This window comes from Lissotriton vulgaris, chromosome 1_1 (assembly GCF_964263255.1).
Source record: "Lissotriton vulgaris chromosome 1_1, aLisVul1.2, whole genome shotgun sequence".
NCBI lineage: Eukaryota > Metazoa > Chordata > Amphibia > Caudata > Salamandridae > Lissotriton > Lissotriton vulgaris.
The window spans coordinates 1124422010-1124447194 of NC_141685.1; the positions used below are offsets into that span (position 1 = coordinate 1124422010).

General features: G+C 48.8%; 1 protein-coding gene across 1 annotated transcript in view; it reads right to left on the minus strand.

Moving 5' to 3' along the window:
- Positions 1 to 23542, minus strand: part of CACNB3 (calcium voltage-gated channel auxiliary subunit beta 3) — a 289239-nt gene extending 265697 nt beyond the window's left edge. Inside the window, exon 1 of the mRNA XM_086963740.1 lies at positions 23435 to 23542. Within this exon, the coding sequence (XP_086819866.1) occupies positions 23435 to 23473 (39 nt within the window). The 5' untranslated portion in view covers positions 23474 to 23542. The remainder of the gene's footprint in view (positions 1 to 23434) is intronic.
- Between the last annotated feature and the right edge of the window lie 1643 nt (positions 23543 to 25185).

Sequence of the window (25185 nt, forward strand, 5' to 3'; positions counted from 1 at the left end):
CCTCTTGCGCTATCTGGATGGGGCAGTTAGGCGGTAGGATCGGAGCATCACCTCAAAGAACATAAAGATAGGATTTCGCCAGTTGATAACCAAGCCAGAGTTTCTACCGAAGGAAGCCAAAACATCACATAGCACTATCAGAGATTTCCTGGGAGAAGTCAAGTAAAGCAAGATGTTGTCCGCATATAATGAGATGCGATCTTCGAACTGCGGAGACCAATGAATGCCCCTCATTGAGGGCTCCCAACGGATCCAAGCTGCGAGAGGCTCTAAGGCCAATGCGAACAAAAGAGGAGACAGCGGCCAACCCTGGCGAGTACCCCGTCCGAGACAAAATGGCGCTGAGACGATTCCATTAACCACTATCTGGGCGAGAGGGTCCGCATAGAGAAGCCGCACCCAGCCAATGAAATCCAACCAAAGCCAAATTTAGTCAACACCGCCCACAAATACGGCCATTCCACCATATCGAAAGCCATAGTGGCATCTAACGATGCCAAAATGGCCGGCTCACGCAGCATTGCGGCCCTCGCGAGAGCCCCGTGCAGACGCCTTCGGTTCAACGCCGTATTCCTGTGCGGGATAAAACCAGACTGATCCGGATGGACCAGCTCACTAATGGCCTTGATCAGTCTATTAGCCAGCAGCTTGGCCAGAATTTTAGGTTTGGCATTTAACAGTGAAATCAGTCGATACGAAGCACACTTATTCCTCGGTTTCCCTTCCTTATGTATTACCACTATCGATGCCAACCGCTGATCGCGGGGGAGGAGACCACGATCTCGGGACTCCAGGAACATGTCTCTTAAATACGGAGCAATCTTGTCAGGACGAAGCTTGTAACGCTCAATCGCTCAATCGGGAGACCGTTGGGACCCATGGCTTTACGTGAGTGTAGGGAACGCATAGCTAAAGCTACCTCATCCGCAGTGATTTTACAGTCCATGAGGTCTCGTTCCGCCTCAGAAAGGCTCGGGAGTGCAATATCTCGCAACAGCAAGCAAGAATCCTCCTCCGGCCTATCCGACACGGAAGAGTTCACAGTGCGAAAATGATCGGCGAAACATGCCACTATCCCTTGCGGGTCAGTGATCAAAACCTCAATCTCCAGTTCAATTTCAGGCACCATACAACTAGCTCTATCTTTTTTATCCAACCATGCAATTAATTTGCCCGCCTTGTCCCCAACATCATAGAGACGCCCCTGCTGTTCCCGACTAAGGGCCTTCGCACCATCCGTTACCAACGTTCTATATTCCAGCTGCTTCAATTGCAGGACATGCAGTCTAGAGCAGGTCACCTCTTGTTCTAGTTCCAGTTCCAAGTCAGTTATCTCCGGCTCTACCCTTACCACATCCTCCTCCTTCTGCTTCTTAGCTCCAGTAATTAACGAGAGAGCTTGACCCCTAAGGACAGTCTTGAAAGCCTCCCACAGCGATATCGAGGAAGAAACCGAACCCTCATTCTCCCAGAAATAATGATCAAAAGCCTTTACAAGCTCACTGCGAGTCTTAGGATTTCGAAGATACCAATAGTTGATAGGAGCTATCCTTCCCCCGGAGCCCGGTGCCAATTCAAACCGACGCCACAGAGGGGAGTGATCAAAGATACCCCGAGCCATATGCCTGACCTCCGCAACATAGGACGCTTGTGCAGCCGGCACCAAAACATAATCAATCCTGGAGAGACTACCATGGGCGCCCGAATGAAACGTATACTGCAGCTGAGTAGAGTGAAGCAGCCTCCAGCAGTCCACCAGGCCTATTGTGTCAATGAAGTCAGGCAGCCAGCCATGTGCCCCCCTGAGATCCCTAGGTGGATATCTATCCAGCATTCCGGAAACCACCGCATTAAAATCACCACCTAGAATCAAAAACCCCCCAGGGAGATAGAGTAGAACCCGTCCCAGGTCAGCGAAGGTTGTAGACTGCAGGCCAGGAGGAACATAAATAGACACCAGGGAAAGTGCGCGACCCTCCCACCGTCCCGACACAGCCACATAGCGCCCCCTTTCATCAAGGGCCGTAGAGTCCACCTCAAGCGGAAGAGAGTTCTTAATAAGGATTCCAACCCCCGGGACCAGGAAGAGAACCCGGCGTGGGCCACATGGCATTACATGTATTTCCTACCAAGTGGGTCTCCTGAAGTAGAACAACATCAGGGGATTGTCGTTTTAAAAGTTGCAATACCACCCCGCGTTTAATCTTGTCCCCTAACCCGTTGACATTCCAGCTCATCAACCTCAACCCCCTACCCCCATCATGAAAGAGAAAGAAGACCCAACCCCCGTCTGAGTCCAGCACGTCAATAAAAATGTCTTGCAATAGAGCGCCTTGCGAAAACAGTAACCTGAAAACCAACACCCCCCCAAACAACCGTTGCAATACCCCCCACCCTGCACCCCTGCTTACGACTATAGAGCCACCCCAACTCGCAGTGTACCTGTCGCCCCCACATCTAGACTAAGCTACAAGAAGTAAAGCTGAGGAGGAGAGAGACCCTCCGATAGCCCCGCAACCCCCAATTCCATCTGCAATTAACCGTACATCAAAACTCGAACCACCACAATAGTAAACCCTCTAGTGTCCCCAGAAACCAGACAGTTGGTGTTCATTCTTGCTCCATAGTTCCTTCCCCCGCTCCGCCAGTTTGTCTCTCTGGCTCTTGTCGGGCCGGCAGAGTGCCCAACTAGTCGGCCACCACCTCGGGCTTATCAAAGAAGTAGACCCGTTTGTCATACTCGATCCTCAACTTGGCCGGGAAAAGCATAGCGTATTTGAGATCCATATCACAAAGTCTCTTCTTCACCCCCAGAAAACGTAGCCTCTGTTTTTGGACCGTCTGTGTGAAATCCGGGTAGAAACTAATTGATGAGTTATCGAATTTCAAGGGCCCACTCGCTCGAGAGGCCTGGAGGATAGCGTCCCTGTCCCGAAAGTTGAATATCCGCGCTATTATAGGCCTCGGCTGGGCACCCACCTTCGGTCTGCCGCCCGGGATCCTGTGCTCTCGCTCCACAGTAAAGAACTTGCTAAGTCCCTTGGGCGCTAGGCGGTTGACGATAAGGTCCTCAACAAAGAGGTCAGCCGCTTGATCTTCCGCCTTTTCCGGAACTCCAATGATACGGACATTATTCCGCCGGGCCCTTCCTTCAAAATCCTCCAGGCGACGGACAACAATGTCGTTCGAGGCCTTCAGGTTACGGACCTCGGTCTGCAGGTCAACGACGTCATCCGTTAAACTCGATGTCTTTATATCCAACGATTTGACCTTTTCATTAGTCTTTGTAAGGTCCGTACGAATCAAATTCACATCGATCGCCACTGTATCCAGTTTATGGGCAAGGGTCTCCATTTGCTCCCGAGGGAAGACCTGATACCATCGATGGCGGCCATCACGTCCTGTAAAGTTGGTTCAGTAACCGGAGCCGATGATTCCTTTGCCTCCTCCAGTGACCTACCCGGTCCACTGGGCGAACCCTTAACCTGGGCATAACGCTCCATGACATTGGTTTGAGTATATCCACCCCGTCTGGTGGTTTTCAACTTCTGCTTGTCCCCCTCCGGTTTGCTCGCCATTTCAAGAAAATCCCCAGTTGCTGTCCAAATCAAGAGCGGGGGGGAAACAAGTGTCCAGTCCAGCAAGCAGTAGACAAGACCTAACTGCTAGGGAAGTCGACCAATGTGACTTATCCACTCAGAGTCCAGAAAGCAAAAGTACAAAATGGCTCTCGGGCAAAGCACGGGAATTAGCCAAAAAAGATGGCTCACACTCGAGGCCAAAGTCCGACACCTCGTGTGTTGTTCAGTATGCTCAAGCACCAACAGGGGTACGAGCTTCGCTTCAATGAGGTGTCCCCAGGCCCGGGATCCGAACCAAGTGTCAAAAACGAAAGTGAAAGTAGAGCCGGACCGGCCGCCTCCGCGATCTTAGGCCGATGTTGTTCAATTACACCCCGGGCACCATGCCAACTCAAGCACCAGGCATCCAAGAGACGAAGGCCGCAAACTTTCCCGCACCACAACTCCGGCCTCCGGGGTCCGATCGGGATACAAATTTCAGCTTTCACTTCTCCCGTGGTTCATCTGCACGAAGATGTCGCCAGCAAACAGGATAAATGACAGGATATATGCGGGAGGTTACGAGGGTCTCGTGAGCCCTGTGCTCACGTGGCCATCTTGGTTGCGCGCGAAGCTCCTCCCCTCTATATTTGAATTGTCATTCACATTTATGGATCAGCTGAAGGACAGCCATTTCGCATTAGAAGTGTCAATCATGAATGATAGCTTTCCCGCCTTCTGGGATGGGCCTGAGGTAGTGTGAGAGCAGCTGTACCCTTGCTGAACTCCATCATGAGTGTGCACAAGATCTCTAAGAACAAGCTCTGCCAGTGCATTCTTGCAACATTCCAGGTCAAAAGACAGTTTGAATAACTTCGTTTTTAGAAACTTCCTGAAGCGGAGATAGTTGGTCTGTGCCCTAAAGGTAAAGTTCAGAGTATTCACACTTTCCAGTCATGTCCTTCTAGAAAAATTGCCTCCATGTTTAATTCTGCTGAGTAATCCAATGTGATGTAGCTTACCATAGATTTCTGGTTTAGGTGATTTGAAATTGGGTCATAATGGGGTTTATCTACCACGCTTTCTTTTTAGCCCATCTTAGTGGGTCATTTGAGATGTTTGCCTACTTTTTTCTGGCATGTCTGAATGTACGAGTGTTTGCAGCTCCCTTAGCAGGAGGAGGGGTTTTCTTCCCTCAATACTTGGCCACCAGCATGTGTGAGCGTAGATATCAATGTTCACTCAGCAGCTACATCACCATGGCTTACTGGATGTCTTTCAGTCTGGTGTCACCATGGCTATGGGGTGGGAGTCAGATCTGTGCAATATAATTCTCGTAGACTAGAGATATATGGGATGATAGTTCTTACTCTTTATGAGGTGTCAGTCACCTCAATAAGGCGTCTGAAGTTGCTTGTGATGCTTTCTAGGACGGTTATGAAGTGGAAGCAGTTCTCGTTTGATGGGTGGATGAAACAAGTCACACATCGCCCATATATGTATAAGGAAACTCAGAAGACATGGGTGTCGAGTTATGTCAATACGCTCTTTCCCTATAAGTCTTTCTATCAAAACTATTGAGATGGCTGTATAGGATGCTCATCAAGATAACAGAGCAGCCATGCCAATGATCTCTATGATCAGGACAATTTCAAACATGCAGAAGACAAATTTCTTTGGTGAATTATGAGACAGACTTATTCTTGCCCTTTGGGGTGCTTCGAGAACTGTCTTCAGCGGACTTGGAGTTCCACAATAGGCAGCAATCGTCCTAACCTCTTACTTCACCCCACCCCACTCCTATTTGACATAGGCATGGAGCTGTTGGTTGAGATTAATAGGAAACATAAACTTTATTATTTTTGACTTGTTACCTATGATGCCCTATTTGAAGTACAAATGGAGCAAGGGGGTAGAGGAATGTGTCTTTCAGGAGTGTCAGCCCATACCAACTCTTGGATAAGTATGTTCATGTTTGAACTTAAGAGTAAAAAAAAGTTCACTTTTGTTGGATCAACAATACCATTGCTGCTCCTTATCACATTTCCAGGGTGGCTAGGAACAACTAATTTTTCCTGAACCGCAATAGAAAATGTGGGTGACTGGTTTGCCTGTTTGGGTGTTGTCAAGGCCTAGGTCAACTACCATATGCGACTGGTGAAGAATATCAGTTCTTATTGGATCAGCCAGCGTAGCACAGCGTTCCTTGGGCTACAATCTTCGTATGGACTGTCACCAAGATACCACCAGCACAGACGGCAAGGAACTGAAATGGTTCTGAACATGGAGAAAAGTTCTACTGAAGGGAGCACCCACAAAGTTTTACCTACATCAATCTAAACCTGCAATCCCAAGTAATTATACATGAACAGTGCCAGATATTTACAAACTCCCTCAATATTTATTTTGTTAGAAGGGGTGGAAAATATAAGCTGTACTTCCATCAGTCATGACATCTACTGGAGTCAATAAGTCACATTTGTTTTTATTGATTTCACAAACAAAAAGACAAATAAAAAAGTAATTTTTACATTGTGTTAAAGTACATTATTAAGTGTCACAAGTTAAAAACGTAGATACATGGTCTAGGTACAGGCATACATTGACCAGGTTAATTGTACGTGCAGTAATTCTGTGCTGCTTAGTGCCGAGTATAATATGCAGTAACATACACTACTAACTCTGCAATGATACAGCAACTCCAGGTGTTTCCCTATCTACTTCGACCCCCATGGTGTTGTGTTGAGGCTGCGTTGAGGTGTCAGTTATATCCCGCGGTGTCTGCAGGTAGGATTGAAATGGTTGCCAGATATCCATGGGCCTAGCCGTGGGTGGCTGCAATTGTGCATTAACCACATCCGTGCGGGTAAGATTTACCACCGGTGCTGAGCCCTAACGAAAACGGGCGTGGTCATGACGCAAAGGTTCCGTCATGAACACAGCTCAACCGATGCTCATGACTGAACCGCTCCGTCATGAGCATCGGAGGGGTTAAGGTCGCTAGTAGTGTTGCAGTGTGTCATACTACGTAGCCATGCGTGCAATGTAGGGGCATGTTTACTACCCCAGTGGATGGCTACTTCCCACTTAGCAATGAGTGTAATAGCGACAAGTTGTCTGCTTGAATTTGGGAAGGTCTTGTGTGTACCCAAGTAGCGCCATCAGTAGCGTGGGCGTAATCTCCATCTCAAACATATGGGAAAATTCCTCAAATACTACCTTCCAATAGTCCTCTATCGTGGTACAAGTCCAGGTAATATGTGCGAAGTCTGCCACTGGGGAGCAACATCTCAAGCATGCGTATGGGCGAGAGAGTTCTATACGATGCATTTTGCTGGGTGTCATATACGCCCTCCACAGGAATTTAAAGTGCAGCAGCTTGTGCCGATGATTAGGGGAGACACAGCGTATCTATGTACAGCACTGACTCCATTGCGCATCCGTGATTGGATGACCAAGGTCGTGCTCCCACGCCACCCTCCCACCAGTACCATGGCAAGGAAGCAGCGCCACTGCAGCCTTATACATTCTAGCCATAAAATGACTACCATCCCGTCCTTAATAACCCCTGTCAATATTGTGAATTCAGGGGGTTCTAGCGGGTAACTGACGTACTCGCCTGCAATGCACTCTGTAGCCTCTGCAACACAAAATGATCCATTACGGTGGCATCGCGGAAGCCGGGGTCTTCCGTGTGCAAATAAATATGACCCTTATGGAAGAAGTCACCAAATGAAATTTAGCCAATGTACGCTTTACCAAAGCCTCCTGCAATATGGGGACCCAGCCATTACCCGCTAGTGGCAAGGTGGAAGAGTATAATATACAGGATCCAGCTAGTTGTGGACAGTGTTTGGATATCATGCGGGTCACACGGATATCCAACCGGTAACAGGGTGTTAAGTGGTGCCCGAGGTGCTATTCAGCTTCTGGTCTGTGATACGGGATCCTGATATCTGCATGATACCAGTGTCGAACGAAACTCGCCTGCGCTACCAAATAGTAAATCCGAAAGTTTGGTACCCTGAACCCTCCCTTCTCATACGGCAGCATTAAAGTATCCCACCAATGCGGGGCTTCTTTCCCCCACACCAGTTGTACCAACAGCGTTCGGAGGTCTGAGAAAAAGCTATTATACAACGGAATAGGGATGTTTTGAAAGAGATAAAAGAATTGCGGGAGAACCAGCATCTTGATTATGACTATTCTATCTGCCATTGACAAAGGCAACATCAACCAGCGCTCTACATTGCGCCCCAGCTTCTCTATACTCGAGCTGTAATTCAACTGAAGGATGTGGTCCTTTTCGCTATGGACATTGATTCCAACATATTTCACAGATTAATCACACCACACCAGTGGATACTCCACTATTCTATTACTGGGCGCCACCGTCAGAGAGAACACTTCCTATTTCGCCCAGTTTATACGTAAATCTGACAGGGTGCCATACCATGTCACTGCACGGAGCTGCGGCGTTAAATTGTCATCCGGGTACTTAACATACAATATGATATTGTCTGCGTATAATGTGAGAAGTAGTGGTCCTGTATTAAATTGCAACCCCAGATGGCTGTGCTTCTCCTGTAGATGCTGCACCAATAGGTCAAGTGCCACCACAAACAGCAGCGGTTAGAGTGGACACCCCTGCTGTGTCCCCCAGGTGAGTTGAACTCCTCTGTCAATGTTCCATTGAGGCGGATGCGCGTTGTGGGTAGTGTGTACAGCAATTTAACCACTGCCAAGGAACGTTCTGGCACCCCCAATCATCCAATTGTGGCATACAGAAAGGGCCACTCAAGCGAGTCAAAAGCCTTCTCCGCATCGATAAGCACAGTGGCGGCTGGGACCGTCTGTGATGTTCAGCGTAGGATGGCAAACGATGTGCGGAGATTAAGAGCTGTTGACTTGAGGGGAATGAAACCAGACTGTGCTGGTGATATCAGTTTCTCAACGATGAATTCAAGCCTGGTTGCCAATATCTTAGCTAGAATCTTATTATCAAAGTTTAAAAGTGACAGCAGTCGAAATGAGCTACAGTTCTGCATATCCTTCCCGGGGCTTCGGAAGCAAGATTATAACCGCCTCTCTCAGAGTGGGGGGGAGCATCCTTGCCTTTTTCCATCCATCCCAGCGAGATCTCATCTAGGTAGTCACTGTAGTCCCTAGGGTGCCCAGTGGCCCTGGATGTGTACAATGTTGTATAGTACGTAAGCACCTCCTCGAGGATTCCCATATTGCCAGTTATGCCCGACTCCCCATGGCCTGCTTGTTCCGCTATATAGGTTGGCCTGCGTGACTGTTGCATTTGTCTAGCTAGAGTTCTACCCAGTTTCTCGCCCTCCCCATACCGCCTGGCAACTGCATACTTTCCGAGGTAGTGCGCCTCATGTTCTGCTGCCTCCCGAAATTTTACCAGCAGTGTTGCACAGATTTAAAAGTCAGGAGGACCAGTGGAAAAAGTCTCTATACGATCTAAGTCTGTCAACTGTGCTTCTCTTTGTGCTAATATACGTCATAGATCTCTAAGCACCCCAGCACTTTTGAAGATACACACTCCTCTTATGTATGCCCTAAAGGCTTCCCACAGTGTGGCCTTGAATTCCACTGATCCTTCGTTCAGTGAAAAATACTTGGTGACCGCCTCCCCCAATTCAGTTGCGAAAATGGCATCTCTAAGTGCCATGTTAGGAAATCTCCATGGACGCTCTACCCCCCCCCCCCCCCCCCCTTCTCTGGGGATTCTCAACTTCACCATGACGGGGGAGTGGTCAGGCAGTGTGGTTGAGAGGTGGCTAACTGTGTCTATCCATAGTGCCACCCCAGCGGAAAGGCACCAGTAATCCAATCGTGTCCATGTGTTATGGGGTGCAGAATAGTGTGTGTACCCATCCCCATCCATACAGTGATATCTACAAGCATCCACCAGCCCAAACCTATCCATGTTGTCTAGCATTGATCGCCTTGCCCTGGGCTTTGTGTCTATCGTATGTGGTGTACTATTGCGTGCCGGGTGAAAGAGTAGATTGAAATTCCCACCCATGTATGTGTGGTCTGCCCCCATGTGTTCCATGATGATGTGAATAGTATTGAAGAAGTTGGGGTCATCAACATTCGGTTGATATATATTAACAAACAGTACGGAGTGTTCGAGCATGCATCCCTTAACCAACAAATATCGCGCCCTTGTGTCCCGGTACATCTCCAGATCCCAAAACGGCACCCTTCTATGGATCAGTATTCCAACTCCTCTGGCATACGAGCTGTAACCTGTGAAATATCTATGTGCCCCCCAATTGGAGGCCAGGGGCGTCTTAACAAAGGATGCCAAATGTGTCTCTTCTAGGAAAGCGATGTCCACCTGATGGCGTTGCATATAGTTGGTCACTTGTTTACATTTGCGAGCATTATTAAGTCCCCTGACATTCCAGGACATTATCATCACAACATTAACTTCTACCTGCACCTTGTTAACCATGATCTACTTCTTGTATATCAAACTTGCCAGCTCCCAGATATGGTTCATCCCTGGTGGCAGTCCAATGCGGCTCAAGAGTACGCATGAGGAGACACAGTCTTGATATTATATCCTTCACACAGGCACTGGCCCACTGTGATTTGAAAGTTGGCATTAGTTCCACTTAGCTGGCAGAGGAGAGATCAGCACTTGCGCCAGAGTCCGGTGTATTCTGTGACTACTGTGGGGAGGGTGTTCTGTGCTGCCCCTCTGATTTTGAGTATTTCTGGCAGAACTCCTGGGCATCATGGAGGTAATCAAAGATTTGCGACCGTCCGTCCACGTCCAGGTTTTCAAAGATTACTGGAGGGGGGATGCAAGTGCATGGACAGCATGCTTGGCACCCATTGGATAATTCCATTTGACCGCATGAAGGTAGATTATGGCTTGGAGGAAGCAGACTACATCCAGTACATGCAAATTCGATGCTGGGTGCTGAACCCTTCTATCAAACCACAGGCTGAGCGCCCCTTACTCCCCTTGAGAAATGGATTTTCCTTAAGAGAGATGGCTCGTGTCTTATTACAGAGATTCATGTGCACCTGGGCCAGGTGCCAATGCAAGACAAAACAGCAGGACAGAAGAGGTGGGAGGTGGAGTTAGGCTGAGTATTCACAACCAAAGAATGGGAAGTTATCTATTACTGAGCCAGACACACAGTGCACAACATGGCTAGCACGGAAATGGCATACAAAATAGTTTCGTATTGGCACCTCATTCCCACCTGTCTCCAGACCGCACGAAGGAGTGCTGGAGGGGCTGCGGTGGGATGGGCACCTTATTGCACTCACTGTGACAATGTAAGAAGCTGGTCCACTTTTGGGAGAGACTACTTGATAAAATAGATGGAGCCTTTAATACGCAACTCCCGAGGTTCCCTGCTTACACTATACTTGGGCTTTCTAATCCTGTGACATACCCTTTGCGGTCGATGGGGGGGGGGCGGGAGGGGGCAGAATGCGTTTACTTTAGGGGCGCCTCATCGGGCCATACTCTTCTTATGGGGCTCTAACAGGATCCCTGGCTATACCACTTGGAAAAGTTGCCCCCAGCAGTGTGTAAACTCTGAAGCGTATTCTTTGACTCGGTTTACAAACATAGGTGAATACTGTGACGTCCCTTATCCTAACATCTGGAAAACATATTGAGTTAATTGGTCATTCTTTACTTCACTGTAATACTAAGCTACTTCCTTTATAAATTACTAATTCTGGCTAATATCCCATGTGAAGTTACCAGGCACAGAGGTGTTTTAAAATGAACCACAACTGTCTATATGTATGCTATGAGTTATGCTTTTTCTTCATGCCTTTAGGGGTCAGACCTGGTGCGGATAGTGCAAACTTTGTAGCCACTGATAAATAGAATTATTCCATTGCTAAGCACCTTGAACTCATAATCAATGTATAGGATCATGCAACAATAGCTCATTCAAAACATGTCAATTTTACCATAATAAGCAAGTGAGAGTACAAAAGACCCATGTATATAAAATGCAAAGAAAACAGTCAGTGACAGAATACAACTTTATCTCGAATCATCAAATACCCCAAAAAAATTGTGATAGCAAGAAGGAAATATAAGAATCTTTCCTCCTGAAATAAAATCACCTATGAGAATTTATAGTTGCATGAGATACATATGGCATACAAAACACAAGACTTCAAACATTTCTGGACATGTATCCCATAAGCCAAATGTTAATGTTTAAATAGAAATTCCATTAGTATGCCTCCCTGTTACTAGGTGAAGACGGAGAAGGGAAACTAAAAGCCCTCCACAACCTCAGGTGAAAATCCAATTTTTAAGGGGAAACTGTCAAAAAGACAAGATCTGGTTGTATGTCCCTCATGTTAATCTATTAGAACTCTTACTTCTGGGAGCCGGGTTTGAAACCCCAACCGGTACAGATACCACCATAATGGACAGGTAGTCTGATTCTATCTCACAATGTGACAAACAAGCATTCACAAAGCCTTTAGATCTGACTTTGGCAACCTGGTGCAATTGCTTTTTTAAGTGCAAGTCTATGCCACAAAAATAAATATTAAATTAAATATGCTGTCCCCTGAATGTGGCTGCCTTAAAGATGCAATAACATTTTCAAATTTAAAAAGCATTCATTAATGCAGCTGTTTTCCAGGCTTTTCATTTTCACCATATATTTATTATTATTATTCATGAAGATGACAAGAATAAATCGCCACCTAATCAAGTACTCAAATTGCAGTCAGCTAAAATGTTACATTACCAATTAAAAACGTTATAACAAACTTGATAAAGGAATGCAAGCAAAACAAACAGGTTGCATTCAAAATTAAAAAAGCAAAAAAGAACTATTTTTAGGCAGAATTGAACCATGTCCACAGTCTTTGTGCTGCCAGTCAAACAGAAGGGAGCTAATGGATAAAGTAGGCTGATCTATTGACCCATTATGTATGATGTGTTGGGCAGAGGCAAAATGTGAGTGACAGTTTAACTGGCCAATGGTGTAACCCACTAACCAAAAGCCCTTCTGTGTATTATATTACATATGATTTTTTTTTTGGGGGGGGGGACAATAGTCTTGAGAGTAAGCTACAGCTGTCTCAGAGACGTAACACATGACCTGGGGTGGGTAAAATTTAGCAACATCATGCCAATCAAATAGTTGTAGTGGTGTTTCAACCAGTGACTATGTTCTCACTCTCTCAAACACTAAAACAGAAATATATATCGCAGGCACAAAACTAGACGGGTATACTGCCTGAATTGATTTCCGAAAGCAAACACAAGGAGATGATGGATGCCATGCCAAGTCTTCCCTAGACAGGAAAAAGCATCCTGGGACCGGTTTCGGGGTAACACCCCTCATCAGCCAGGCTAGCTTGAATCCAGTGGTAAAGTGAGCAAGGGACCCATCTCTAGGCATACTCTGCCAACTTAGGGCGAACAAAGAAAACACAAGGAGATGATGATGGAGCTCTGAAACTTTTCAGACACACACCCCCAGTCAGAGATCTGGGTTGAATCCATCATCATTCTTTAGCTCACTTAGTCACCCCAGTTCAGACCCAGCTATTTGCAAATCAGTCTTGACCCTTTGCCTCCTAGGAACAGTCAAGCCCGAACTGCCAAGGACCAGTGAAAAGCATCCTGGGACCGATTTCCCAGCAGCTTTTGATAAAAAAGGACTCCAGAATGGAGGTTTTCTGTCTGGTTTGCTGGACTTTCCCATTGAATTGCATATGGATCCCGGAGTACAAGTCCTAATGGGATCACTCTGTGGACATACAAAGAGGGTTAATACTTGCAATAGGCTAAAGCAAGCATATGTACTGTGGCTACATTGAACTTCTCACTACGAGTCTGGCGGTCCACGGACAGCTAGACTTGCGGGGGAGCTGTGGTCGCTGAACTGACCTATTACAGTTAGGGTGGTTGAACTGCCACTGCCCCACCAGAGCCTCTAGAGAACTGCTGGCGGAGTAGAGGCAGTAATATGCTTAGCAGGACTGCCCTGGTCCAGCCCTACATATTACAAGTTTTCTCTCCGCCACAGCTTCCATGGCGGTTCCTCCTCCATGAAAACCGGGGTGGAGAAGAAACAAAGGGGGAGAAAATTGGTTGCCTTCCAGTGACTGTCATGGTCCAATCGAAGAAGCTCTGGCACCCAGCACTGCGTACACATAACCTCATACCCAACTCTCAGAAGCTGAAGGCTAAATACAAATGTAGGGTTAGTGATGGCATTAGCAAAGTGCCACGATGCCATCCACTGGATGAGAACATGTGGTCCTTCCCTGGCAACCTGTGAGCGGGATCTGCATGAGTGAATCAATACAGTTGAACTCTTAAACTCTCCTTGGACATTTTTTGTTCTATTTGGGTCTGGTTTGCGCTATACAAAAAAGATTCTTCTTAGTTGCATTGCCTTGAAATAGCTTGGAAACTGCACACAGATGCTCTGATATTGTTAGACCAGATCCTAATAGGCCCTGCAAGGAAGCTGACAGAACTGGAGGAGAAGCTAGGAGCTCAAAAAACAATACTAAAAAACGTAAATAAAAATGTTGACTATACAGAGGTCAGTAATTATGTCCCTTTCTAAAACTGAAATGCTAGCTATTAAGGAGTACAGATGTAAAGATTGGTTGCTCTTATAATGTTTCATATGCTCCTCGCTAATTTTAAGAAAAATTCTCTCCCAAGCCAAATCTAGGGCCACATGTTTCAAAGTTCCATTTTGTATTCCCAAAGTGCAGAATTTTAGGTAATCGCTATTTAGGGATTGCAAAATGGTACGTAAGAAAATAGCAATTCCCTAGTAGCGATTCCTACAGAGGCGCAATCGCAATTAGGGAATCGATATTAGGAAATACTACTCCATTCGTTCCTATGGGCCTTTGTGTTATCTAATTTGCGTTTAGCTAATTGGTAATCCCAAATTAAGTAAGGCCAAAATAAGGGTGCCTGTGGGCCTAAGGCCTCCCTGAAACACCCAATACAATATTCACATGTAAAGAGCTCACATGACTTAGGGGCATGTGCGTGCTACATGGCACTTTGAAAAAGGCATTTTTTGCGCATTTTCAAAAATGCACATGGATACCATCAACTCGAAGCTGATGGTAATAGCATTTCCTAAATGCCCAGTTTGCATTTAGGACATTCATGTTACAGGTGCTTAGGGAATCACAAATTGTGATTCCCTATTTGTAGTCACAATTTTAGGTAATCGAAAAAAAATTGTGATTTTCTAAAATGCACTGCCAAAGCCTTTCATACATCTTGATAGGCTATTTTGCATTCACAAATGGTCAAATGTAGCCATTTACACCGTTTGCGAATGCAAAATACGTTGATACACGTGGCCCCTAAAGTCTTTGGATAAATTGTGTTGTTTTCAATTTATGGAAAATGTGAAGTTAATCACTGAAAAGTTGCATTCAAAGATAAAATTCCAGTGCTACTAGTATATGACTCTTCTAATATAATCTAATTTGGAAAAGCCTTGATGGATGTAGGAATCCCCTTGGAGTCGCTAACTAATGGAATAAACATGATATGGTCGAATGAGTCAGTGAAATATTTCAGATTTAATCAGACTCTTGTACTTTGCCAAGCAGCTATGGAGGAGGAAACGCAGTTTTCTTCGAGGGCTAGTCAGTCCCAGATGTATCCAGTTTTCATGTTCTTTGAAAATCTTGCAGCATGAGCTAACTTTAAATATCCGGGCTGAAGCTGTAATATTTGTGACTCCACATCACAGCATTTAATGAATGTCATTTGTATGTTCCCTCCCGTTTGAACAGCACAGCAGCACTTTTCGAGAAAAAAAAAAGATTTACAGATGGGTGTAAGGAGGAATGCGGATGTATTTTAGTTATTGAAGCCTCCTGGATCGATCAGTGTTTTCATTTAGATCGTATTCGTTTTTAAAAACGTTCTGTGATTGATTTACCTAATTTCCTGTAATGCTTCGTTTCTGTGAAACGGGCCCTATTCAGCCCAAGGCTAATGAATGCCGGTGAAATATGGGTGACCCTCGTCACATTCTGCGGAGCCGGGGGTCATAATTTGGCGGCACCACTGCTCTTACTGAAAAATTCGGGCCTCAGGTGTGTCCTTTGACTCCTCCCCGCCAGAGAGCACCTAGGTCAGCTCGCTATAGTTTGCTGGTGCGAGAAGCGGAGGAAAGAGGCGGCTGCGTGGAATTAGAATGACTGAATGAAAGGAATGAATGAATGGATTGATTGATGGACGGACGACCTAACTAACGAACGAATTTATGAATGAATGAATGAGTGAGACCGCTTGTAGAGCGTAGCAGCTATTTTAGAAAGAAGTGTCCCGGCGTTAGCATTGTTTCTCCCAGGAAACGTATATATACATGTGTGACCTTGAGAGAGCGTTGTTTGGAAGGGTAGGGTTTCGTCTAATGCAGTCAAAGTGGCACCGATGGGGGTATTAAGGACGAGAGCGCCTAATGGTGAAACCGGAGCTTCTCTGTGCTGTAGCGGCACCATGCCAGGTCTAGACCATTCGGGCTGTATCCCATTGCGAGAGGCTGCATTAAACCGGCGGTGTCCTCCTCGGCAAGTATACGAAGGCCAGACCCACGTCAGATGTTCAGGGTTCCCACTTGTATTTACTATGTTACGTGTTTCCCCCTACGATTAGTTGTGTGTACCTTTCTCTTATGTGTATATCCTAAAGATGTGACATGGATCTGAATACTTTGGACCTATGATCAATCTCCCTGCGGATGAGCTACAAAGCTAGTCTTCACGAGCACAGGGTAAGCGCTCAGTATAACACTCTTGCGCGGATAAACACATACCTGGGGAGCTCCTGGAGGAATGCTGGCTGCTTGTGCCTCCGCCCCTGGCCTGCCTCGCACCTTCTGCAGATTTTATAGAGCCCGTCACTAGAAGGAGGGCGGAACTAAGCTCTGTTCTGCTCCTGAGTGAGTTACATCCTAACCTCACTCTCTGGCCTCCTCGAGGGCTGGTGAGGACAGCGTCTCTCCTCAGGTGAAAGCAGGTGCCTGCCTGGCCGGCTGCCCATCGAGGTAGTCTCAGCCTTTGAGCGGCTCTCAACGGGGACAGGCCCCGTCTCTGTGTACAGATGGGTGAAGAGTAGGAATTCAGCTCTGCTTTGGAGCAGTGATACTGAGGTCTGCTCCTTGGTGAATGAGGGGTCGGAGGCAGGGCATGGTGGCCATGGGCAGGGGGCGTAGGTAGGGGGCCCGGAAGAGGGGGTCCGGGCGGGGCGGAGCTCGGAGGCCAGTAAAGAGGGGAGGGGGTCAGGGAGTTTAGAAGTGGAGCAGAGCTGGAGGCCGCCAAATCCCTGCCAGGGGCCACCACGCAAATATGTATCCATCCTCAGAGGATTAATATATTAAGGATATATATTGGCGTGGTGGCCCCTGGGGTTTGGTGGCCCTGTGCAGGTGCACAGCTTGCACATGCCTAGAGCCGGCTCTTTTACAGGGAGTGAGGAGTCGGCGCTCTGCTCAGAGACACGTGTAGGAAGGAGGAGGACACACTTTGCTCTTGGGCATTGAGTGGAAGGTAGGGGCAAAGCATAGCTCTGCAAAGTGAGTTATTTCCTATTAACACAGGCTCTGGTGTGCGAGTGCTGAATGAAGATTGTAGTAGGGCAGGGCCATCACAGGGGAGAGTCAGGGTGGCATAATCCATCCGGCCCCACTTGTTTCCAGGGTCACCTGCTTCAAAATCTAATTATAGACTTATAAAGGTGGGACATAATTTTTGTATTATTAATGAGGGAGCTCAAAGTACCACTAGAGGGCAGCAGATGCTGTATAAAATCTAGGATGAGTTTTTAGGTTTTGCCTCGCCGAAGATGCGCTCTGCGCATCTTTTCGGCGCAGGCGAAATCCTGTTGAGAACCGTAGGGTGGCTTGGTTCGGCCCTCGTCCTTGATTGGCTGGCTCCGTAAACGGAGCCTTGCCATTGGACGAGGGGCCTGTCCGTCAATGCCGGACCAGACACGGGGGCGTTCCCGACATTCTTTGGCTTTTGCCGACGTCATGGGACGCCGGGAACGCCCCCGTGTCTGGTCCGGCATTGCCGGCACTGTAGGGCAGGCCCGATCCCCGCAGACTCCCCTCCCCCTGGTCTCTCCCTCTCGGCGCTTCTCGCTCTGCGCGCTCTTCTCCGTCCCTCTCGATGAACAGCCGGCATTGCCGGCACCCGCCTTCCTGTGCCCCGTTCCCGCCCCCCCTACCGCTGCCTCGGTTTAGTTGGTGCTCTCCGCATTTCATCTGAAACCCTCAGCCATCTCACAGGAGGATAACTGTCGGGCTGAACAGCAGTTGCGTGAAGTATGATTGTTTCCAGCATGTATCCCTCGATATCTTATTTCTTGCAAGAAGCGCCGAAAAACATTTTTTTTCTGGAGCTCGTTCGTCCGTTCACAGCGGAAAGTGTATTGCCTTTTCTTCTCCCTAGAACATGCCGCCCACTAGTAAAAGAATGCACTCCATAAGTGACTGTTAGATATGTTACCTTAAAGCGCCACCATGTGGCGCTTTACTGCATATGACTATGACTCGTGTTATTAAGAGGAACTTTTACTCGTTTAAAATGGTTTTTACTATACACGACTTTGTTGAGATAAAAAAAAGGTGGGGTGAGTCTCTAAAAGGGGAGTGGCCAGCAGGGCTGGGGCAGAATCAGTGCGGAAAGCATCACTTACACTCCCCCTGGTTTCTGGGCGCTCGGCAGTCCGGGCCTTTGTTTCTTTTGTGTGGTTATTACTTTTGTGTATGTTTCATTGTCCTCGCTCACTGAAACGCCCATTTCAGCAGTTCCTTGCTGTTTGCAGATGGGTGGATGATTGTCAACGGCTCCGTATTTCACCCGGCCGGTCCCTTTAAGAGGAGGCGCGGTGCCTCCCTTCTCGACTTATGAAAGAGGCTGAGATAAGAGAGCTGAGGAGATTATCAGCCTTTGAGTGGAGGGAGGGGGACGGGTCATGTGAGCGCCCCCCCCATCCAGAGGAACAGTCCGGACACACCCCCGGCAGCAGTCACACCAAAGCGAGCTAGAGGGGTGTCCTGCATTCATTCCGGCCCAGGCAAGTGTCCCATAAGCAAAGCCCCCATCCTCTTCTCTGTAACCAAGTGTGCAAATTGGACAAATGGGGCCTTTTGAGGTCTAATTGAGCGTGAGAGAAGGAGCTGGCCAGTTAATGAGGTCTGAGAGAGCTGCCTTTTCATGCCTTCAAGAAGACCCCATACCGTCCCTATAAAATCACCAATCACGTGATATCGCAGAATCTGTCGTGACAGGCGCGCGGAGCGCGGTATCAGGAATGTTAATTAGTGCGGCGATTGTTTCTCTCCATTGACTCCACACGGGGGCTGTCTTTGAAGGCACGGGGGCTTAGCAGGTAGTGCACACAGGGGCACCGCGTCGCCTCTGAGTGCGGATGCACGAACCAGGTGAACACACCCCGTGCAACAGCCGCGCGACTTATTTCAAAGGAGGTACATTAATTGCAGGGTTATAGTTTTGGGGCCAGGCGGGAATCCGTTAGACAGCTCCTGTCCCTGCCTTGTTTACCCGTCTGTGCGGTGATAACGGTTCAACTACATTTGTGTCTACACTGGGAGCGAGGTAAGTCTGGTCTTGCAAACACTACAACACCTCATGTTTACTCGTGGTGTAGCTAGGGATCATTAAAATACATCATATCTGCCCGTGGTGAGTAAAAGAAAACTTCACGTCCACCTGGGATGAACACCTCTACAGCTCACGTCTACCCGTCGTGCTCTCTAGAGCACCGCACACATACCTGGGTGCACTCAGTGACACTTCATCTCTGCCCGGCCATTGGTCCTCTCAGTAGCAGTCACGCCAGCCCGTGGTGCACTCAGTAACAGTCTGCCACGGTGCACGCAAGAGCACCGCACAGCCACCCGTCGTGCACATAGTAACAGCTCACGTCTTTCAATGGTGCAAGCAGGAGCACCGCACATCCATCCACCCGTGGTGCACTCAGTAACAGTCTGCACTCAAGAGCACCGCACAGCCACCCGTCGTGCACATAGTAACAACTCACGTCTTTCAATGGTGCAAGCAGGAGCACCGCACATCCATCCACCCGTGGTGCATTCAGTAACAGTCTGCACGCAAGAGCACCGCACAGCCACCCGTCGTGCACATAGTAACAACTCACGTCTTTCAATGGTGCAAGCAGGAGCACCGCACATCCATCCACCCGTGGTGCACTCAGTAACAAGTCACATGTACACGTGATTGCACACGCACTCGGATCGGATCGTTTGAGGTGCATCATGTTGGAGTAGTGACAACTGATTGTGTTTTGCACAAACCAGCCTAGGATTACAGACACTCACTCATCTCACTTGATGTCATTTGTCCACACATAGCTCCCAGAAACCCCCTGGTTACAAAAATGACACTCCTGCTGTGGAAACATTAACTTTATGATCACATTTAAATGCGTTTTTATAGTGGAAAGACTCATACAAAGTGTTTGTGTACACAAACTACGTTGTGATTTTGAGGCCTTTACGAGTCGTTGGTAACAGTGGGCAGGCCAGAGAAGACTTGGGTAAGGGGCCTGGCTCTAGCAGCCAAAACGAGCTAAGCCATCACCCTCGCTCCATCTCGCTCTCTGCCTCGGCTTTCTCTTCCTTGCTCTTTCCATCCTTCGCTCTCTGTCAGTTTCTCCCTCCTCGGTCCGTTTCTCTCTCTTTTCACCCCTCCTTCGTTTTCTACCTCCTCGGTCTCTTCTTTTGTCTCTTTCTCTTCCTTGCTCTTTCCATCCTTCGCTCTCTGTCACTTTCTCTCTCCGCCCCCTCGTTATCTCCCTCCTCTCTGTCTCTCTTTTTGTCTTTCTCTTCCTTGCTCTTTCCATCCTTCGCTCTCTGTCACTTTCTCTCTCCTTAGTCTGCTACTCTCTCTTTTCGCCCCCCTCGTTATCTCCCTCCTCCTCTGTCTCTCTTTTTGTCTCTCTTCCTTGCTCTTTCCATCCTTCGCTCAGCCAGTTTCTCGCTCCTTAGTCTGCTACTCTCTCTTTTCGCCCCCCTCGTGATCTCCCTCCTCCTCTGTCTCTCTTTTTGTCTTTCTCTTCCTTGCTCTTTCCATCCTTCGCTCTGTCAGTTTCTCTCTCCTTAGTCTGCTACTCTCTCTTTTCGCCCCCTTGTTTTCTCCCTCCTCCTCTGTCTCTCTTTTTGTCTCTTTCTCTTCCGCACTCTCTCTCTCTCTTTGGCTCTAGAATGCTTCACTGAGGCTCCTTTGCTCTGCCTTTCGCCCTCTCTTCTTAGTTTCTCCACCCAGCAGTAGCACCTGCTTCTCGGCTCTGCTTGCTTTTGGCTCGAGACTGCCAGAGGACCTCGAGCCGAACCAGAACAGGGCATCTGGGTCGAACCTTCTAGCCCACCTCTAGTTTTTGCATGTTCACCCCACCCACCCATCTCCCCTCAACCCCTCTCCCAATCACCTCCCCTGCTGCAGCCCCTCTCAGGTGACTGTTCTGCCACTAACCCAGTTTCATATTCGGTTACAAGGGGTCAATTCAATGCCATTTATTTATGTTAAAAAAACCCATAAATAAAAATAATGTCAAGAGCAATGCCAATCGCTCTAACTTTAACAAAGGCAAAACCATTGCATTGTAAATGCTTGTTTCTTCATACTTTGAGTCAGGTGCTCGTGCCACCAGACATAATCGTATGAAGTGGGCCCCACAGATTATTTTTTACCTGGACCCTTAAAAAACGTAAGGCAAGCCTACAGCAAGTAAGAAGTGGCAGCCCACGGTCTGACCGAAATAAAGAGCGAAGAACGGAGTTTGAACTCTGCTCAGGGGCCCAGAGTAAGGATCAGGAGCCAGGCTTCTAATCGGGCAGTGACTGAGGAATAGTAGTGGCACTTGTCTTCCAGCACACACAGGGAGTGAGCAAGCAGCCACTGCCCTAGTTATAGCTGTGGCAGTAAGTCGTGGGAGCTGCAGTGATCTTCTGGGACTGTGAGTGAGCAACAGAAGCATGAATTCTGCGCTGGGCAAAGGGGGTGAGTGAGGAGGTGTGGAACTCTGCTCCAGGGCAGTGAATGAGATGTAGGCGCCCAGGTTCTACTGCGGAGCTGTGAGCAGAATGTAGGAGCCTCAGCCTAGCTCTTGGGCAGTAAGTAAGGCATAAGAGCCGAGTTCTGCTACTGGACAGTAAATGAAGTGTAGGTGAGGAACTCTGCTCTACATTAGTAGGGAAAAAGGTAGACGCCTTTAACTGGGCTGTGAAGCAGTAAGTGAGTGAGGTCAGGAGCCAGAGTTCTCTTTCGGGGCAGTGGAATAGGTATACGAGCTTGTGTTCATTGCTGGGACGGTGACTGAGGAGTAGTAGCCCAAGTTTTCTTCTTGGACAGTGAGTGAGGTGTCGGCAGAGCTGCTCTACAGCGACTGACTTGGAGAGTGAGTTCTCTTTCGGGGCTTGGAGTGAGGAGAAGATGCCAGGGCTCTATCTGCGACGAGGAGTGAGGAGCAGGGGAGCAGACCCTCTGGGTGGCAGTGAGTGAAGAGAAGATGTCAGGGGTCTACCTGGGCTGAAAGCATGGAGGAGAGGGAGTTCTTTTTTGGGACAGTGAGTGAGAACTAGATGTCAGAGCGGTACCTGGGAGAGCTCTATCTGGGACAGTGAGTGAGGAATAGACGTGAGAGCTTCACCGGGGACAGTGAGTGAGTAGGAAAGGGAGTTCTTTTTTGGGACAGCGAGCGAAGTGTAGATGTCAGAGGCTCAATCTGGGACATTGCGGCAGGAGTAGAAACTCTATTTCCGTTTTGAGGACATAAGCTTGCACTCTTGAGAATAGGGGTCCATGCGTGTGCCCAATGGTGAGGGGGGCCCAAGCCCGAATCCACTCTGCGGTGTGAGGGGGTGGGGCAGGGGCACCTCCACCGCAACTCACACCAAGGACTGGAGATTCTGGGCCACATTTCCTAACAAGTGGCGCACCATGTAACTAAGAGCCTACGCCCGGCCCAATGGCGCCGGCTCCTGGGGGACAGCGCCCCGAGCACATACTGTAACACCGGGACAGGGCAGCGAGGAAGGGCGTCCTCCTGCCACCGTACAATCCCCTCTGCAGCCCACAATATGGTGCTGCACATCTGGAATCCACCCTCAATGCCCACACCGGGCACACCCCCTTCTAAAGAAACCAAACAAGGGGCTTATTTACAAGCCCCATGTGCCGCCAGTGCGTCACTTTTTTTTGTTTACCTTATTAAAGGTACCCGCCGGCGGCACAAGGGGCCTGTAAGTAAGGCCCAAGTACGGTCACTCAGACAGCATTTAAACCCTTGAGGAGCCGCGCGCTGCCCCGTGTTAGCACAGACATTTACCACTGGCTCGTAGTTTCCATAAGCTGTTCGATAATACGGGTGCTAAACATTTTCTCTGCTACTTAGCACCAGTCTTAATTAGGTGCAAAAATCACACCTGCTTGGGCGCCACTGTTAAATTGCACCAAGGCGTTTTGTCGCCGTTATAATTTCAAGTGTCCACGTGACGCAGTAAGTGCTTCATTAACGCGCGCGGAGACTTTCTTCCAGGAGCACGCGCCATCCTGCCTCGCGCCAAGTCCCTGGTGTCTCCCACTTCCGCCCCCCACCACTTCCAGGAAGGAGGGTCCAACCCCTAGACCCGCCCGCCTCCTCAAGGGAAGCCCTTGACCTTTGTCTGATCTTGACCCCAGATTTTGGGCGTCACCCGCCCATGCAACATCACCAGGAGGGGAGAGAGTTTCGCGTGCCAAGAGTAGGGACGGAGTAGTTAGCCTCAGAGCAGGGGGCGAGGGCTCGCTCAGACACTCGCCTTTACCTCATTCAGCAGGAACACACTGGAGTTGGAAAGCGACATGCAACTCCGCGGCTTCTCTGCAGGCGAGCAGGAGGCGAATAGACGGGGCAGGTCCTGTCAGCATCGTCCACGGGCGCGCACTGACTGACTGCCGAGCCCGCACCGCACAAACCCAGCCCACTGTGCAAGCCCAGCCCACGGGATCTCAGCATCAGCAATCCGTCTGCATCAGGGCCGACGGAGCCAGAGTGGGCTCTGCTGCCTCACTGCACACACCCCGCACACGGGACCTGTGCGCATCAGCAATCTGACTGCATCACCACCAGCCGAGGCGTGTTCCCTGTGGGCCCTGATGCACACAGCCAGCGCAGAATATAACACTATCAGGGCAAACTGTGGCCCGGGGATGCCACTAAGTCACAGCAAACAACTTCACAGAGAATCTGTGAGCATAAGCAATCCGCCCGCATCAGTAAGGATCGGGGAAGCCCCAGTGGTGTGCTCCTAACGCACAGCACACACCCTGCATACAGGACCTGTCGCATAAGGATCAACGGAGCCCAAGTTCTGCCCTCCCAAAACTCTGCACACAGGACCTGGGAGCAACATAAATTTGACAGCATCAAGGTATGCCCCATTCTAGGGCAAAGAATACACCACCATCATGACGAGAGGCAAACGAGGCCTATGAAGCTAACTCACAACACACACCTTGCACACGGGACGCGTGAGAATCGGACATCTGACTACACCAGGACCAGTCCCGTGAGCCCCACTGCACACACCCAGCACTGAATATAACACTATCAGGCAACAAATGAGACACAGGGCTACCACACCACCATCTAACTGCATGCACCCTGCACACAGGATCTGTCAGCATCAACAATTTGACTGCATCAGAGCCGATGGAGGCACAGTGATGCCCTGCTACCTTACTACACACACCCTACAAAGAGGATTTGTGCGCACCACAAATCTGACTGTATGAGGGCCAGCCCAGGTGTGTCCACTATGGGCCCCACTGCACACACCAGCACAGAATATAACACTATCATGACAAATTGTGACCTGGAGCTGTGCCGCTATCTTTCTGCACACACTTTGTACACAGGGTCTATAAGAACCAGGTTTCCGACTGCATCAGGACCACTTGTGGCCCAAAGTTTACTGCTAACTCGATGCACGCACTGGCTCAGACCCTTTGAGCTTCAGAAATGTGACCCTAGTGGTGTTCTCCTAACTCACTGCTCATCCCTGCACACAGGATCCGTGAGCATCAGAAATCTTACTGCATCAGGACCAGCCCTGTTGAGCCCCCTCTCGGGCACCAATGCATACACCCAGTACAGGACAAACCTTGCACCAAGACTGTGTCGTTAACTCATTGAACACACCCTGCCCGCAGAGACTGTGAGCATAAGAAAGCTCATACTGCATCAGGACCAAAGGGGCCACTGCGGTGCCCTGCAGCTTTACTGCATACACCAAAAAACAGGACCTGCGAGCACCAAGCATCTACTGCAGCAAGGTGTGGCCCCTCTGGGCTCCACTTCACACACCAAGAAAGCAAACAAAACTATCAGGACAAACTGTGACCCAGTGCTGCGCCGCATCTAACTGCACACACCCTTCACACAGGATCTGTCAGCACCAGCATTTTGACTGCATCAGGGCCAGCGGATCACCAGTCTTGCCCTTCTCACTCATATAACACCATCAGGACACACTTGGGACATCTCTAAATTTGGCAGCAAAGGCCTGCTCCACCC